We start from the raw sequence: 19,253 nt of genomic DNA, 5'->3' as shown, positions 1-19,253 counted from the left end.
CTGTTACAGTAATTACTGTATGGGTTATTCTTGGTGAGGCTGCCCTTGACTGGTCCAAGTACAAGAGATTTAACTCCCTCCTCTTAGGCTGGAAGACGATCTGCACCTGATGTCAGCAAGAATAATCCATATAGTAATTACTGCAACAGTGAAGACATTCGAACATCTACACTTATGGTAAGTAAACACAACTGTACTTTCCTAAGGTGCCATATTTGTAAGAGGATGTCTCTTCAGTTAATATTTTTGTAACTATTTTTCAGCCCGAATTTCTGGCTGTAGAGATGAGACGAGGAAAAGTTTCCCTGCTGTGGGATGTTGGCTCTGGGACTACAAGACTTGACTATCCTGATCTCGTGATCAACAACAACAGATGGCATAGAATTCATGCAGCCAGGTAAGCCAAAGACAAGGTGTAGTACAGTTGAGTTGGTATTTTAAAGAGATTCAGAAGAACAGGCAGTAATTTTATTACAGACTGTCCATGCTTTGAACATGCAGTTTAATGAGTTTGGTTCTTGAAGCAGTCTGGGCATTAGATCATGGCTGCTTTAGTACCCCATTAGGCAACTGTACTCTCTGTAGATAAGATTTATCAAATATTTTCTTGATGGGCATGGTCCAGATCTTGCCAGATTACTGATGACATTTTTTAATAAATTCTGTATGTGGAGGAGTTAGGCTGTAAACCCTCTAATGTTTATTGTAGGGAGACATAGGCGCATTAATGACCTCTGTATGAGGAAGAGTTAGGTTGTATACCCTGTTTATTGTAGGGAGACATAGGCGTGTTAATGACCTCTGTATGTGGAGGAGTTAGGCTGTATACCCTCAAATGTTTATTGTAGGGAGATATAGGTGCGTTAATGTCCTCTGTATGAGGAAGAGTTAGGTTGTATACCCTGTTTATTGTAGGGAGACATAGGCGTGTTAATGACCTCTGTATGTGGAGGAGTTAGGCTGTATACCCTCAGATGTTTATTGTAGGGAGACATAGGCGTGTTAATGACCTCTGTATGTGGAGGAGTTAGGCTGTATACCCTCAAATGTTTATTGTAGGGAGATATAGGTGCGTTAATGTCTTCTGTATGAGGAAGAGTTAGGTTGTATACCCTGTTTATTGTAGGGAGACATAGGCATGTTAATAACCTCTGTATGTGGAGGAGTTAGGCTGTATACCCTCAAATGTTTATTGTAGGGCGATATAGGTGCGTTAATGTCCTCTGTATGAGGAAGAGTTAGGTTGTATACCCTGTTTATTGTAGGGAGACATAGGCGTGTTAATGACCTCTGTATGAGGAGGAGTTAGGTTGTATACCCTGTTTATTGTAGGGAGACATAGGCGTGTTAATGACCTCTGTATGTGGAGGAGTTAGGCTGTCAACCGTCAAATGTTTGTTGAAGGGAGACATAGGTACGTTAATGACCTCTGTGGAAGAGTTAGGCTGTAAACCCTCAAATGTTTATTGTAGGAGACATGGGCACGTTAATGACCTCTGTATGTGGAGGAGTTAGGCTGTAAACCCCCAGATGGTTATTGTAGGGAGACACAGGCACATTAATGACCTCTGTATGAGGAAGAGTTAGGTTGTATACCCTGTTTATTGTAGGGAGACACAGGCACATTAATGAAGTCTGTATGAGGTAGAATTAGGCTGTATACCCTTAAGTGTTTATTGTAGGGAGAAAAGGCATGTTATTGAACTCTGTATGAGGAAGAGTCGGGCTGTATACCCTTAAATGTTTATTGGACAGAGAGACAGGCACATTAATGAAGTCTGTATGACTTTCAGTAACCACAACCTGAAACCAAACCTGAGCCAAAAATGCAATCCAAGCTCCCAGGCAAACAACACCCTTTGAGAGGGTACCTAACATTGGGTTAACTGCCCAGCACCTTCCCATACAGTAAAGACCAACGGGAACCACAACCTGAAACCAAACCTGAGCCAAAAAAGCAAACCAAGCTCCCAAGTAAACAACACCTTTTAGGGTTACTATCTATTCTTTCCATGTTAGCACACTAACTGGGTTGGCAGTAGAAAGTGTTCTTTACATGCCCATAGTTCACTACTTTTTAGCTCACTAACCTAAACTTATTTGTTTTATTTTTCTAACTCAGTAGCCTAAACCTCCTATTTTCACCCCCCCCCCAGCATACTACTACTACATTCACTTTGGGGCCCTCCTCAGTCCTTCCCTCCCCTAGCACGGTCTTTCCCTGATCCCCCCACCTCCCTCTGGCAATACCTAACAGAACTTCCACCCACTAGCACCTCTCTTTACAAGCAGAGTCCACCAGCAGTCAATGCATGCACCTCCAGGACTCCCCTACTTCCTCACACAGCCTCCTGCCCAACACACTGATTATTTTCTGCAGACACTTACCTGCACTGCTGGTGCATGTCATACCTGCGACCACCTGCCTTCATTTCTAACCTCCCCCCACCTAGCATGACCCACACAAAGTTTTAAATAACCCTGATAAAAGAGGGCCAACTCAGAAACACTTTCCCTGCCCTGCCGACCCACCGCATGTGTAGTTCTGCTTGTAAGTACATGTGTAATTTGTAAAACTGCTAATTTAACTGTCTGCTGGACACATATATTGTAAAGTTGGTTATCTTAAACTTCTGGTAGTCATGCATTATCCAATTGTGATAGACTGTCTTTAGCATTGCTGACGGCCCATGAGTGTACTGCTCTAGTGAATAATCGCTTAGTTTTTAAATGTTATAAGCCTAAAGTAGCAAGACGATTGCTTAATGCAGTAGCCATTGGTTGTTATAAGTCAATACTAGCAGCTAAATCCCAGTAAATGTTACCTGTATAATTGTACTACCTTTGTTGTTGCACTAGTATAAAATGTTTTTTGCTGTACTAAGCCTGGTGTAGTAAGACGACTGCCTAATGCAGTTGAAGCTGATCGTTTTGGTTCAATACTTGCAAACTAAATGCAGCTAGATGCTATCAGCATGTTTTTATTAACTTAGTTGCACCTGTTTAAATGCTGTACTCTGCTATGAGCATTCAGCTGCTAGAAGGTGTTTAATACAGTATGGTTGGTGTTACAAAGATTTATTTGGAATCAAACTAACGCAGCTTTTTTTTTTTTAAAACCTTCACTTATTGCTTTAGAGTGCACAGCGTTAATCAGCTAACTGTGACTCAGACCCTGCTGTAGTGCCTATTAGGTCAGGAGGCTCGCAGATCACACTGCGTGCTACTTATGTGCAGCCAGAATAAGTAATCTATCCACCCTCATTAGAATGTGTACCATCTCACTATTCACACTACGGTCTCCACTAAACAAGGTTTCGACCATCCAAAGCAGATATAAATGCAAGAGAAATTATTTCCCTTTTGGCAATCACCATGAGCAACACTAACAAATAGCCGTGGTTTCTGGTAGATATATGTACGCCCCATGTGCCTCTCTACCTCCATGCACACACCACATGCATGCCTTCTTACTAAAATACCTCCTATAACTGTTCATACTGTATTAGAAGCAGCATTAACCGTGTTTTATTTTTTGTCTCATTAATAATTTCCTGCAGGAGCTTACAACAGTATACCATATAACTCCAGCAAGCAGTTCCAACACCATCTGGTGGCCTCGAAAGATATAACTATTAAAAGGAAAAGTAATTAGTCCCCACATTGGTTTAACCTTGTATACCAGGAGCCACCCTCAGGTCCAAAAGCCTGCCTCTATCTGCAAATAACCCTATTCTAGACCTGTACCTATCCAAAGTTGTACCATAAGAACTGTGTTAGAACTTTACACTACCTAATACGTCTTATTTACTTCCCCAATGTTTCTTTTTTTCTACCTCTAGCGCACACTTAACATCGGGTTAACTGCCCAGCGCCTTCCCATATAGTAAAGACCAATGGGAGCCACAACCTGAAACCAAACCTGAGCCAGAAAAGCAACCCAAGCTCCCAAGCAAACAACACCTTTTAAGGTTATTATCTATTCTTTACATGTTAGCACCCTAACTGGGTTGGCAGTGGAAAGTGTTCTTTACATGCCCATAGTTCACTACTTTTTAGCTCAGTAGTCTAAACCTTTTATTTGTTTTATTTTTCTAACTCAGTAGCCTAAACTTTCCATCCCCTTCCGGCATACTACTACTACTACTACTACTACTACTACTACTACTACTACTACTACTACTGCTACTACTACTACTGCTACTACTACTACCACTACCACCACCACTACCACCACCACTGCCACCACTACCACTACTACCACTGCCACCACCACTGCCACCACCACCACCACCGCCACCACCACCACCACCACCACCACCACCACCACTGCCACCACCACCACCACCACCACCACCACCACCACCACCACCACCACCACCACCACCACCACCACCACCACCACCACCACCACCACCACCACCACCACCACCACCACCACCGCCACCACCACCACCACCGCCACCACCACCACCACCACCACCACCACCACCACCACCACCACTGCCACCACCACCACCACCACCACCACCACCACCACCACCACCACCACCACCACCACCACCACCACCACCACCACCACCACCACTGCCACCACCACCACCACCACCACCACCACCACCACCACCACCACTGCCACCACCACCACCACCACCACCACCACCACCACCACCACCACCACCACTGCCACCACTACTACCACCACTACTACTACTGCTACTACTACTGCTACTACTACTACTACTGCTACTACTACTACTACTACTACTACTACTACTACTACTACTACTACTACTACAATCACTTTGGGTCCCACCTCAGTCCTTCCCTCCCCTAGCACGGTCTTTCCCTGATCCCCACCACCTTCCTCTGACAATACCTAACAGAACTTCCACCTCTCTTTACAGGCAGAGTCCACGCAGTTACTACATGCACCTCCAGGGCTCCCCTACTTCTTCACACAGCCGCCTGCCCAACACACTGATTTTTTCAGCAGCTACTTATCTGCACTGCTGGTTTATCCCCACTCTGCTTGCCCTCGCTAACACTCAGGCTCCTTCCGCTACCCTACCCTGCCACTAATCCTCACCCACCCCCACTACTCACACATTTATCTCAACCCCATACCACCTGACCCCTCAACCACACCCACTAACCACTCCCAATCACACACACAACTCATCCACACACTAACATATACTCCACCCCACAATCATAAACACAAACCTAGAAACTCCCATCTCCACACCACTTGCACTCTCTACACCTACCCCCTCATAAGTCAACACTACTCCCAGTCCCAGTCCACCCAATCCCTTCTCAAAGGCACACACTACCAAGTTTCAACCCACACCCCTGCTACCATGCCCTGTACACATCACTCCCACTCATACAACTCTCCATTACTACTACTTTCCGTATTCATATGCTTCTCCACAGCTTCCATTATCACCTCATATCTCCACTCACCCATCACACATAATTACCCTAAATCACCCACCCTACCTTTTACCACTTCAAACACCTACAAATCCTCATTCACATCCCCTTCCAGTTACAGCCAAATCATCTTTCAAATCACCTCTGCAATCCACTATACCCCACAATCCAAAAAACAGCCATGCCTCAGATTTCACACTCTAATGATGCTGTACCTTAAAACAATTACCAGTATAGCAGCCCAGCCATACTAGGAGGTGATATTCACCCCAACCCCGGCCCAACAACAATTAACAACAGACTAAACTCCCAACTACCACTTAAGCATAAACCCACAGACCTACTAATACTCAGTTTAAACTTCTGCAGTATTATGAACAAAATAGAAGAGCTGCACTCAGCCATCGCCGTGTACTACCCTGACATAATACTCATAACTGAGACATGGCTTAAGCCACACATCAAGGACAGCTCCATTACCCCCCAGGATATAACATTCAAAGAGTAGATAGACTTCACAAAAAAGGTGGCGGTATTGCCCTAATTTACAAAACCAACTTAAAACCCTAGCTACTGCAAAAAGAACTCCCTAACTCCAAAAATGCTGAAATCATATGTTCAAAAATTCTCTTAAACCAGCACAAGCACCTAAACATACTCTGGATCTATATACCCCCGTGGACAACCAGACCACATTAGAGTCTATACTCCACTGGGCTTCCCACTCCATCCCCCAAGAAACCATAGTCCTAGGTGATGTTAATATTGACTGGAACTCTACCCATTCTCTAACACCCACCAATCACATAACCCTGTATAATTTCACCCAAGTCATTCAATCACCCACACGCATTGACAAGTCCACAAAAAGGGACAAGTCAGCCCAACACTGCCCATCAATGTGGAACACTGCCTGAAATCACCACAATCCCACTTTCATCCTCAGGCACAAACTTACGTCAGTTAACTCCCACACCCTATTACAAACCTGTACCCGCAAAAACTTCCGCACAGACCACTTCCTGTAAGCCCTGGAATCCTGCAACTGGTCTCCCATCAAAACCCTCCCACTTGACAATGCAGTAGAATAATTCAACTCCACATTTCTAGAAGTTCTCAACCAACTAGCCCCAATTAAAACAATTAGAATACGCAGCAACCCTGCCCCAAGGCTACAAAGCACTACAAGGGCTTTACTAAAAGAGAGGGATAAGGCTTGGAAAATCTGGTGTCAGCATAAAACACTCACAACTAAGCAAGCCTTCCTTGAACTTAGAAATAAAGCAAAGAAACAAGTTAAAATGAACAAGCAGAAACACTACACTTCCCTACAAAAACAAAAAACAAAAAAAAAACACAGCAACAACCCTCAAGAATTCTGGGCCGCAGTGAATAACATACTCCAACACGGTAAAGCAACCACACTCCCACCTAATATAGACGGTTCAAACATACACATAGCCTCTAGTTTCTACTTCACCTCCTCTATATTTAAACTCATAAATAATGCAAACCCAAGCAACCTCCCCCAACCTCCTGAATCCCAGAATAACACTACCCCCTTCTCACTCGAACCAATACCAATATGTAGCATCCAAAAACTCTTAACAAAACTTGAACCAGCCACCCTCGCTGCCGACAATTTTCCTGCCGAATACCTCCAACTAGCATCTAGGGCCATAGCCTGCCCAGTCACACTGCTAATAAATAGCTGTATTACTGAGCACACCGTCCCAACCTTGTGGAAATCCTCTTTTATTATTCCTCTCCACAAGAATGGTCCTTCCACTGATCTCTCTAATTATCGACCCATCGCAATCCTCTCATCCCTATCCAAAATCCTAGAAAGATGCATTTACCATCAACTCCTCACCCACCTTCTCTCCAACAGCCTCTTGTCCAACTCAAAACATGGCTTCCGCCCATTCCACAGCACCACCACAGCCCTAATTAACTTCACCAGTATCATAAACACATACAGGAACCAAGGTAATCTCATCTCTGCCACCTTTCTGGACTTATCAAAAGCTTTTGATACAGTTTCCCCACAATAAACTCCTAACCTGCCTCTCAGATCTGACCCTTGACAGCCTCACCCTGCTGTGGTTTAAAGGATATCTAGACAACCGCCAATAATCTGTTAAATGGCTTAACTCCCTGTCCCCCAAGGCTCCATCCTTGGCCCCCTCCTGTTTAACATCTTTACAAAACAACTTCACTCCGCAACTACAAAAGCCATAGTAGTCCAATATGCTGATAATACAACTCTGATCTGCTCCAAATCCAACGTTCAACTCCTCCAACACAAAACCTAACAATCCTTCACTGAAACAGAAAATTGGCTAAACAGCTCCCAATTAATATTAAACCCAAAGAAAACACAACTTATGTTGTTCCACCCTACAAAAACCCATGATACTACCTTCTCCATATCCTCAGCCGACAACACCCTTATTACCCCAGTCCCAGAAGCCAAGTTACTATGATTTATCATTGACCGACAACTAAAATATAGCAAATATATATCCATTGCTATGTCCAAAGTACATAAGAAACTAAGGACCCTCTATCACTGCCAACGATACCTAACTTCCAAAGCTAAAGTCGCCATAGCCAGAACCCATCTGCTATCAACACTCCTGTATGCATGCCCAGTACTAACAAGCCTAAATAAAACCGACCTTAATAAACTCTCCACATGCTATAACAAAATTGCCAGATTCACTGCCAATGCCAGAGCACGCTTCCACCACTGCCAATCCGACTGCACTGGTTAAAATTCCCAAACCTACTACGACACCTCCAACTTAACCTGGCACACCAGATATTATATTATCCTGAAAAAAAAACTGTCCTGACAGGTCTCCAAAATTTTTACAATTCAAACAGGCAGTTACGATCCAGTAACAAAGAGGAAGGCCTAAGATAAGGTTTACAGATGTGGTGACCGAGGATATGCAGGTGGTTGGTGGTACAGAGCAAGATGCAGAGGACAGGAAGAAATGGAAACAGATGATCTTCTGTGGCAACCCCTAATGGGAGCAGCCGAAAGAATAATAATAATAACAAAGCTCTGATAGAAAATAGCTACTGTAAAAACAGTTCTGGGGAATCTCTCTTCAGTCACGAACTTAGAAAAATATGGAATGTCATGTCTCCTGACCTCAGGCTGCAAAAATGTACATCCACCTTCAAAACTCACCTAAAAATCCCATCTATATACCAACCAGTTATGTAACTGCAATGGACCTCCATGAACTCCCTCCCTGCTGAATGAAGCCACCCTTTATGCTTTAGTAAACACATAATACTGTATTACACTCCTTCTCTTTTCCCCTTGTACATACTGTAAATACTGTTTTATGTACGCCTACAATGTACCAAAGCTCTGTAATGTCAAAAGACTTCAGTGTAAGGCCGCTCGACTGTACTTTATCTCTATATTATTAGCTTTTTAACCTTTCTATATGTGCATCCTAAACTTTGTCATCTTGAGTGTCTTTTATTTTTATTTCACATAGTTTATACTCTGTAACTGGTTGGAGCTTTTCTCCCCAGGACTCTGCTAAAAATGTATACTAGCTGTCCAGCCGGACCATCCTGGTAAACAAATGTTAAATAAATAAATAAGGAAGAGTTAGGCTGTATACCCTTAAATGTTTATTGTAGGGAGACGCATTAATGAAGTCTGTATGAGGAAGAGTTAGGCAGTATACATTTAAATGTTTAGTGTACGGAGATGCAGGTGCATTAAATGAACTCTGTATGAGAAGGAGTCAGGCTGTGTACACTTAAATATTTATTGTAGTGAGACACTGGCGTATTAACAAATTCTGTATGAGAAGTGGTTAGGTTCTATGCCCTTAAATGTTTATTATAGGGAGACAGAGGCATATAATGAACTCTTTATGAAGAGGAGTTAGGTTGTATACCCTCAAATGTTTATTGCAGAGAGACACAGGTGCATTAACGAACTCTGTATGAGGAAGGGTTAGGTTGTATACCCTTAAGTGTTTGTTGTAAGGAGAGACAGGTGCGTTAATGAACTCTGTATTAGGAAGAGTTAGGCTGTATACTCTAAAATGTTTATTGCTGGGAGAGACAGTCATGTTAATGAACTCTGTGTGATGAGGAGTTAGGCTGTATATCCTTAAATGTTTATTGTAGGGAGACACAGGCACATTAATGAAGTCTATCTGAGGAGGTGTTAGGTTACACATCCTCAGATGATTATATTAGGGATCAACAGGCATGTTAATGAACTCTGTATGAGGAAAGGTTAGACTGTATACCTCAAATGTTTATCGTAGGGAGACACGGGAGCATTAATGAAGTCTGTATGAGGTGAAATTAGGATGCATGCCTTCAAATGTTTATTGTAGGGAGACACAGGTGTGTTATTCAACTCTGTATGACGAAGAGTTAGGCTGTATACCATCAAATGTTTATTTTAGGGAGACACAGATGTGTTAATGAACTCTGTATTAAGAAGAGTTGAGCTGTATACCCTAAAATGTTTATTGTAGAGAGAGACATATTGAGCCCTGTCTGAAGAGAAGTTAGGCTGTATATACCCTTAAATGTTTGTTGTAGGGAGAGACAGGCGCATTAATGAAGTCTGTCTGAGGAGGAGATAGGCTGTATACCCTCAAATGGTTATTGCAGGGAGACACAGGCACATTATTGAAGTCTGTATGAGGTGGAATTAAGCTGTATACCCTCAAATGTTTATTGTAAGGAGACACAGGTGCGTTAATGACTCTGTATGAGGATGACTTAGGTTGTATACCCTCACATGTTTATTGTAAGGAGACACAGGTGCTTTATCACTCTGTATGAGGATGCCTTAGGCTGTATACCCTCAAATGTTTATTGTAAGGAGACACAGGTGCTTTAACAACTCTGTATGAGGATGACTTAGGCTGTATACCCTCAAATGTTTATTGTAAGGAGACACAGGTGCGTTATGACTCTGTATGAAGATGACTCAGGCAGTAAACTCTAAATGTTTATTGTACCAAGACACAGCTGCATTAATGACTCTGTATGAGGATGACGTAGGCTGTATACCCTCAAATGTTTATTGTACAGAGACGTTGGTGCGTTAATGACTCTATATGCAGATGACTTAGGTTGTATACCCTCAAATGTTTATTGTAAGGAGACACAGGTGCGTTAATGACTCTGTATGCAGATGACTTAGGCTGTATACCCTCAAATGTTTATTGTACAGAGAATCAGGTGCGTTAATGACTCTGTATGAAGATGACTTAGGCAGTATACCCTCAAACGTTTATTGTGCAAAGACACAGCTGCATTAATGACTCTGTATGAGGATGACGTAGGCTATATATACAGAGACGCAGGTGCGTTAATTACTCTGTATGCAGATGACTTAGGCTGTATACCCTCAAATGTTTATTGTAAGGAGACACAGGTGTGTTAATGACTCTGTATGAGGATGACTCAGGCAGTATACCCTCAAATGTTTATTGTACAGAGACACATCTGCGTTAATGACTCTGTATGAGGATGACTTAGACTGTATACCCTCAAATGTTTACTGTACAGAGACACAGGTGCGTTAATTACTCTGTATGAAGATGACTTAGCTGTATACCCTCAAATGTTTATTGTAAGGAGACGCAGGTGCATTAATGACTCCGTATAAAGATGACTTAGGCTGTATACCCGCAAATGTTTATTATAAGGGGACACAGGTGCATTAATGACTCCGTATGAGGATGACTTAGGCTGTATACCCTCAATTGTTTATTGTAAGGAGACGCAGGTGCATTAATGACTCTGTAGGAAGATGACTTAAGCTGTATACCCTCAAATGTTTATTGTACAGAGACACAGCTGCGTTAATGATTCTGTATGAGGGTGACTTAGGCTGTATACCTTCAAATATTTATTGCACAGAGACGCAAGTGCATTAATGACTGTGTATGAGGATTACTTAGGCTATATACCCTCAAATGTTTATTGTAAGGAGACACAGCTGCGTTAATGATTTTGTATGAGGGTGACTTAGGCTGTATACCTTCAAATATTTATTGCACAGAGACGCAAGTGCGTTAATGACTCTTTATGAGGATGACTTAGGCTGTATACCCTCAAATGTTTATTATAAGGAGACACAGTTGCGTTAATGACTCTGTATGAGGATGACTTAGGCTGTATACCCTCAAATGTTTATTGTAAGGAGACACAGGTGCGTTAATGACTCTGTATGAGGATGACATAGGTTGTATACCATCAAATGTTTATTGTAAGGAGACACAGGTGCGTTAATGACTCTGTATGAGGATGACTTAGGCTGTATACCCTCAAATGTTTATTGTAAGGAGACACAGGTACGTTAATGACTCTGTATGAGGATGACTTTGGCTGTATACCCTCAAATGTTTTTTTTACTGAGACGCAGGTGCGTTAATGACTCTGTATGAAGATGACTTAGGCTATATACCCTCAAATGTTTTTTGTACATAGATGCAGGATCATTAATGACTCTGTATGAGGATGTCTTAGGCTTTATACCATCAAATGTTTATTGTACAGAGACACAGGTGCGTTAATGACTCTGTATGAGGATGAATTAAGCTGTGTACCCTTAAATGTTTATTGTAAGGAGACACAGGTGCATTAATGACCCTCTATGAGATGACTTAGGCTGTATACCCTCAAGTGTTTTTTGTGCAGAGACACAGGTGCATTAATTACTCTGTATGAAGATGACTTAGGCTGTATACCCTCAAATGTTTATTGTACAGAGACTCAGGGGCATTAATGAATCTGTATGAGCATGACTTAGGGTGTATACCTTCAAATGTATATTGTAAGGAGACACTGGTGTGTTAATGATTCTGTTTGAGTATGACTTAGGCTGTATACCCTCAAATGTTTATTGTAAGGTGACACAGGTGTGTTAATGACTCCACATGAGGATGACTAAGGCTGTATACCTTTAAATGTTTATTGTAAGGAGACGTAGGTGTGGTAATGACTCTGTATGAGGATGACTTAGCCTGTATACCCTTAAATGTTTATTGTACAGAGACGCAGGTGCGTTAATGACTCTGTATGATGATGACTTAGGCTCTATACCCTCAAATGTTTATTGTAAGGAGACACAGGTGCGTTAATGACTCTGTACAAGGATGACATAGGCTGTATACCCTCAAATGTTTATTGTACAGAGGCAGAGGTGCGTTACTGACTCTGTATGAGGATGACTTAGGCTGTATACCCTCAAATGTTTATTGTACAGAGAAGCAGCTGCATTAATGACTCTGTATGAGGATGACTTAGGCTGTGTACCCTCAAATGTTTATTGTACAACGACACAGATGTGTTAATGACTCTGTATGACGATGACTTAGGATGTATACCCTCAAATGTTTATTGGAAGGAGACACAGGTGCATTAATGACTCTGTATGAGGATGACTCAGGCAGTATACCCTCAAATGTTTATTGTACAGAGACACATTTGCGTTAATGACTCTGTATGAGGATGACTTAGACTGTATACCCTCAAATGTTTACTGTACAGAGACACAGGTGTGTTAATGACTCTGTATGAGGATGACTTAGGCTGTATACCCTCAAATGTTTATTGTAAGGAGACACAGGTGCGTTAATGACTCTGTATGAGGATGACTCAGGCAGTATACCCTCAAATGTTTATTGTACAGAGACACATCTGTGTTAATGACTCTGTATGAGGATGACTTAGACTGTATACCCTCAAATGTTTACTGTACAGAGACACAGGTGCGTTAATTACTCTGTATGAAGATGACTTAGCTGTATACCCTCAAATGTTTATTGTAAGGAGACGCAGGTGCATTAATGACTCCGTATAAAGATGACTTAGGCTGTATACCCTCAAATGTTTATTATAAGGGGACACAGGTGCATTAATGACTCCGTATGAGGATGACTTAGGCTGTATACCCTCAAATGTTTATTGTAAGGAGACACAGGTGCATTAATGACTCCGTATGAAGATGACTTAAGCTGTATACCCTCAAATGTTTATTGTACAGAGACACAGCTGCGTTAATGATTCTGTATGAGGGTGACTTAGGCTGTATACCTTCAAATATTTATTGCATAGAGATGCAAGTGCGTTAATGACTGTGTATGAGGATTACTTAGGCTATATACCCTCAAATGTTTATTGTAAGGAGACACAGGTGTGTTAATGACTCTTTATGAGGATGACTTAGGCTGTATACCTTCAAATGTTTATTGTACAGAGACACAGGTGCATTAATGACTCTGAGGATGACATAGGCTGTATACCCTCAAATGTGTATTGTAAGGAGACACAGGTGCGTTAATGACTCTTTATGAAGATGACTTAGGCTGTATACCCTCAAATGTTTATTGTAAGGAGACACAGTTGCGTTAATGACTCTGTATGAGGATGACTTAGGCTGTATACCCTCAAATGTTTATTGTAAGGAGACACAGGTGTGTTAATGACTCTGTATGAGGATGACTTAGGCTGTATACCCTCAAATGTTTATTGTAAGGAGACACAGGTACGTTAATGACTCTGTATGAGGATGACTTTGGCTGTATACCCTCAAATGTTTTTTTTTACTGAGACACAGGTGCGTTAATGACTCTGTATGAAGATGACTTAGGCTATATACCCTCAAATGTTTTTTGTACATAGATGCAGGATCGTTAATGACTCTGTATGAGGATGTCTTAGGCTTTATACCATCAAATGTTTATTGTACAGAGACACAGGTGCGTTAATGACTCTGTATGAGGATGGATTAACCTGTGTACCCTTAAATGTTTATTGTAAGGAGACACAGGTGCATTAATGACTCTCTATGAGATGACTTAGGCTGTATACCCTCAAATGTTTTTGTGCAGAGACACAGGTGCATTAATGACTCTGTATGAAGATGACTTAGGCTGTATACCCTCAAATGTTTATTGTACAGAGGCACAGGTGCGTTAATTACTCTGTATGAAGACGACTTAGCTGTATACCCTCAAAATTTATTGTAAGGAGACGCAGGTGCATTAATGACTCCGTATAAAGATGACTTAGGCTATATACACTCAAATGTTTTTTGTACATAGATGCAGGATCGTTAATGACTCTGTATGAGGATGTCTTAGGCTTTATACCATCAAATGTTTATTGTACAGAGACACAGGTGCGTTAATGACTCTGTATGAGGATGGATTAAGCTGTGTACCCTTAAATGTTTATTGTAAGGAGACACAGGTGCATTAATGACTCTCTATGAGATGACTTAGGCTGTATACCCCCAAATGTTTATTGTACAGAGACTCAGGGGCATTAATGACTCTGTATGAGCATGACTTCGGATGTATACCTTCAAATGTATATTGTAAGGAGACACTGGTGTGTTAATGACTCTGTTTGAGGATGACTTAGGCTGTATACCCTCAAATGTTTATTGTAAGGTGACACAGGTGTGTTAATGACTCCACATGAGGATGACTAAGGCTGTATACCTTTAAATGTTTATTGTAAGGAGACGTAGGTGTGGTAATGACTCTGTATGAGGATGACTTAGCCTGTATACCCTTATATGTTTATTGTACAGAGACGCAGGTGCGTTAATGACTCTGTATGATGATGACTTAGGCTCTATACCCTCAAATGTTTATTGTAAGAAGACACAGGTGCGTTAATTACTCTGTACGAGGATGACTTAGGCTTTATACCCTCAAATGTTTATTGTACAGAGGCAGAGGTGCGTTACTGACTCTGTATGAGGATGACTTAGGCTGTATACCCTCAAATGTTTATTGTACAGAGAAGCAGCTGCGTTAATGACTCTGTATGAGGATGACTTAGGCTGTGTACCCTCAAATGTTTATTGTACAGAGGCACAGGTGCGTTAATGACTCTGCATGAGGATGACATAGGTTGTATACCATCAAATGTTTATTGGAAGGAGACACAGGTGCGTTATGACTCTGTTTGAAGATGACTCAGGCAGTAAACTCTAAATGTTTATTGTACCAAGACACAGCTGCATTAATGACTCTGTATGAGGATGACGTAGGCTGTATACCCTCAAATGTTTATTTTACAGAGACGGTGCGTTAATGACTCTATATGCAGATGACTTAGGCTGTATCCCCTCAAATGTTTATTGTACAGAGACTCAGGTGCGTTACTGACTCTGTATGAAGATGACTTAGGCAGTATACCCTCAAACGTTTATTGTGCAAAGACACAGCTGCATTAATGACTCTGTAGGAGGATGAAGTAGGCTATATATACAGAGACGCAGGTGCGTTAATGACTCTGTATGCAGATGACTTAGGCTGTATACCCTCAAATGTTTATTGTAAGGAGACACAGGTGCGTTAATGACTCTGTATGAGGATGACTCAGGCAGTATACCCTCAAATGCTTATTGTACAGAGACACATCTGCGTTAATGACTCTGTATGAGGATGTCAAAGTTAAATTATTAGATGCACCGTTACAGCATGATACTTTGTTTGGTGTTAAGGCAGTGGAGGTGTTAAAGAAAATGGAGGACAAAGCTAAATCTATGCAAACTGTCAAAGATTTTTTATAAGTACAGCCACCTAGGTTTAGTAGACACTGGCCTACAAAGAATTGGTCCTTTCCAGTGTCAGACAGGCCTCAAAGGGGCAGATCCAGATGCCCTAGAGGCGGATCCCAGGCGCAAGGTTCGTACAGGTCTAAGCAATGGGGTGCTTCTACCTCAAAAAGTGGAGAAGACAAATCACAACCATACAGGAAACAGTCCCAATGACTTCCCCCTGCCTGCACCAAGCACTTATCTCCTGGCAGCACCTTTAGATGGAAAAATAGCATTTTTTTTCTCAAAATTGGCACATTATAACCCAGGACAAGTGGGTTCTAAACATAGTGTCACAAGGCTACAAGTTTCACCTCCATACCCTGCCAAAAGCAAATGGTTGGCCAGATCTGCCAAAAAAATCAATGGGCAGAGGCACAAAAACAAGTCTCATCCCTCATGGACATGGGGGCTGTTCAACAAGTGCCACAGCAAGAGCAGGGACAAGGATTTTACTCAAGACTGTTCTTGGTACTCAGAAAGGACAAAGCCTGGAGACCAATACTGGGCCTGTCTATTCTAAACACTTTCCTGGATATACCAAAATTCAAGATGTTGACCTTGCAGCAGCTTCTGCCCATGCTGGGCAATAAGGCTTGGCTCGTGACTTTAGACCTAAAAGAGGCATACCTGCATGTCCCAATCAGGCAGTCATGCAGAAGATACCTCAGATTCAAGGCTGGCTCAATGCATTACCAATTCTCTGCACTGCCCTTTGGCTTATCTACTGCGCCCAGGGTCTTTACAAAGTGCCTGGCACCAGTAATTGCTTTCTGCAGACAAAGAGGAATACAAATATATCCTTACTTGGACGACTGCCTAATTCAAGCAGAGAACAAGGACATTCTACTACAGCATCTGGCGTTTGTGAAAAGACTTTTAACATGCCTAGGGTACACAGTCATCGAAAATAAATCAAAACTAGTACCCTCTCAAGAGATAATATTCCTGGGTGCAAGCTTAAATACAACTGCCCAGATGGCTTATCTCATGCCAGACAAACAAAGGCAACTGACTACCTATTTCAGAGGATTGGCAACAAAGGCCCAGTTATCTGCAAGAAAAATTCTGCAGGCTTTGGGCTTCATGGCATCCTGCATCCTACTAATTCCATATGCAAGACTGCATATGAGGAAACTTCAATGGTACTTAAAAAGTGTCTGGACGCAGCATTGCCACAGCCTGGAAACAATGATTACTCTCATTCCCTGCCTGCAACAGGAGTTTCGATGGTGGGCGAAGGCTTGTCACCAAAACAAGGGACAGCCATTCACACTACCCCCAGCCAGGCAGAACCTAGCAACGGATGTATCAGATTATGCCTGGGGGGCCCACATGGCAGGAAGAGGCATTCAGGGCACCTGGTCCACAAACCAAATGCATCTACATATCAATCAAAAAGAGATGCTTGCTGTTCAAAATGCCCTGACAGCCTTCAAGGATCTAATTCATCCGGGTCAACTACTGATAAAGACAGACAACACCACGGTGATGTGGTACATAAACAAGCAGGGGGGCATGCATTCTTACCCCCTTTGCAGACTAGCCATGGCTTTGTGGGACACAGCATTGACTTACCAAGTTCATCTGCAGGCACAATTCCTGCCAGGAAAGGAAAATACTCTGGCAGATGAACTAAGCAGAAACCTCATGGATCCCCATGAGTGGCACCTGGATCCACAAGCCTTCTGCATGATAACAAGGAAATGGGGATGCCCGGACATAGATCTATTTGCCTCCCCTCACAACTACCAACTAAAAAGATTTTGCACAAGGACTTATCACAGACAAGCATGGAAAGTGGACGCCTTATCTTTCAACTGGAAAAACCTATCAGTATATGCCTTTCCTCCACTGCCTCTCCTCCCCAAGGTACTCCTAAAGGTCAGACAGGAGAAACCAAAGATGATACTGATTGCCCCAGACTGGCCCTACCAGTACTGGTATCCGATCTTAAGGAACTTGTCTCAATGCCCAGCCTGGACCTTACTCAAATACCTCATTTACTGTCCCAACAAAACAATCAGATCCTGCATAGACATCTCAGGACTCTAAACCTGGCAGCATGGTGGATAATGTAGCCATACAAAGCACGCCACTCAGTAAAGCTGTGATGGATGTCATTTTGGAAGCCAGAAGGCCTAGTACTAGGAAATCCTATGCTGGAAAATGGAAGAGATTTTGTGCTTGGAACCAGGCACAAGGAACTGATACAGCTGTACCAAATATTCCTCAGATTTTGCAATACTTAACTGAGATGCTGGGCAGAGGCCTATCTTTTTCATCAATTAAAATTCATGCCTCTGCCATTTCGGCTCATTACAATACAGAGCCATCAATCTTTTCTCATCCTTTATTAAGGCAGTACCTCAGGGGAGCCAAAAATTTAAGGCCTCCAAGGAGATCGCCAATACCTGCATAGGGCCTCAATTATGTCTTGGAAAAACTCAACCTACCTCCATTTGAGCCAGCTGCTTCTGCTGATATAAAGTTTTTATCTTGGAAAACAGCTATGCTCCTAGCAATAACTTCTGCAAGACGAGTGTCAGAGCTACAGGCGCTCATGGCTGTGGAACCTTTTATTATTGTTTATCCAGACAGGGTCTCTCTGAGGACAAACCTAACATTTATGCCTAAGGTGGTGTCCAGTGTAGCCCTTAACCAAACTATTCATTTGCCAACTTTTTTTCCACATCCACAGAACAAGGGAGAGAGAATTCTGCATTCTTTGGATGTACACAGACAACTTAGATTCTATTTAGACAAAACTAAAGTTTTCAGGAAGACAGAGCAATTACTAGTGGCATATGCTGCAGGATCACAAGAAAAGGCTATCTCCAAGCAGACTATTTCAAAGTGGATAGGCCTCTGCATTCATTTCTGCTATTCACAGCATGGCAAGCCAGTGCCTAAGGGCATTAGGCCACATTCAACCAGAGCTGCAGCCACTTCAGCAGCCTTTCTCAGGGGAGTACCAAATAAAGACATTTTAGAGGCTGCTACTTGGAGTTCAGTGCACACCTTTACAAAGCATTACCACCTGCCACTTTACTCTAAATCCAGGGCAGGCTTTGTCACTGCAGTTCTGCAGGGCCTCATAGCTGCTCCTAATACTGTTTAGCTCCAGCCCCCCAACTATAGCTTTGGGACTCTACCCAAATGTGATGACTGCAACAGTGAAACACGAAGA

The 19,253-nt window shown here is 42.3% G+C and overlaps 1 protein-coding gene across 1 annotated transcript in view; it reads left to right on the top strand.

Annotated features, from left to right (window-relative positions):
• LAMA1 (laminin subunit alpha 1) overlaps window positions 1-19,253 on the top strand; it is a 3,417,884-nt gene that overhangs the window by 2,484,646 nt on the left and 913,985 nt on the right. Inside the window, exon 39 of the mRNA XM_044066516.1 lies at window positions 264-397. Coding sequence (XP_043922451.1) covers window positions 264-397 — 134 coding nt within the window. The remainder of the gene's footprint in view (window positions 1-263; window positions 398-19,253) is intronic.

The sequence above is a fragment of the Protopterus annectens genome, chromosome 3.part1 (genome assembly GCF_019279795.1).
Source record: "Protopterus annectens isolate FY-2018-M chromosome 3.part1, PAN1.0, whole genome shotgun sequence".
NCBI lineage: Eukaryota > Metazoa > Chordata > Ceratodontiformes > Protopteridae > Protopterus > Protopterus annectens.
The sequence above is the reverse complement of the archived record's forward strand: the minus strand, read 5'-3'. Positions and strand labels throughout refer to the sequence as shown.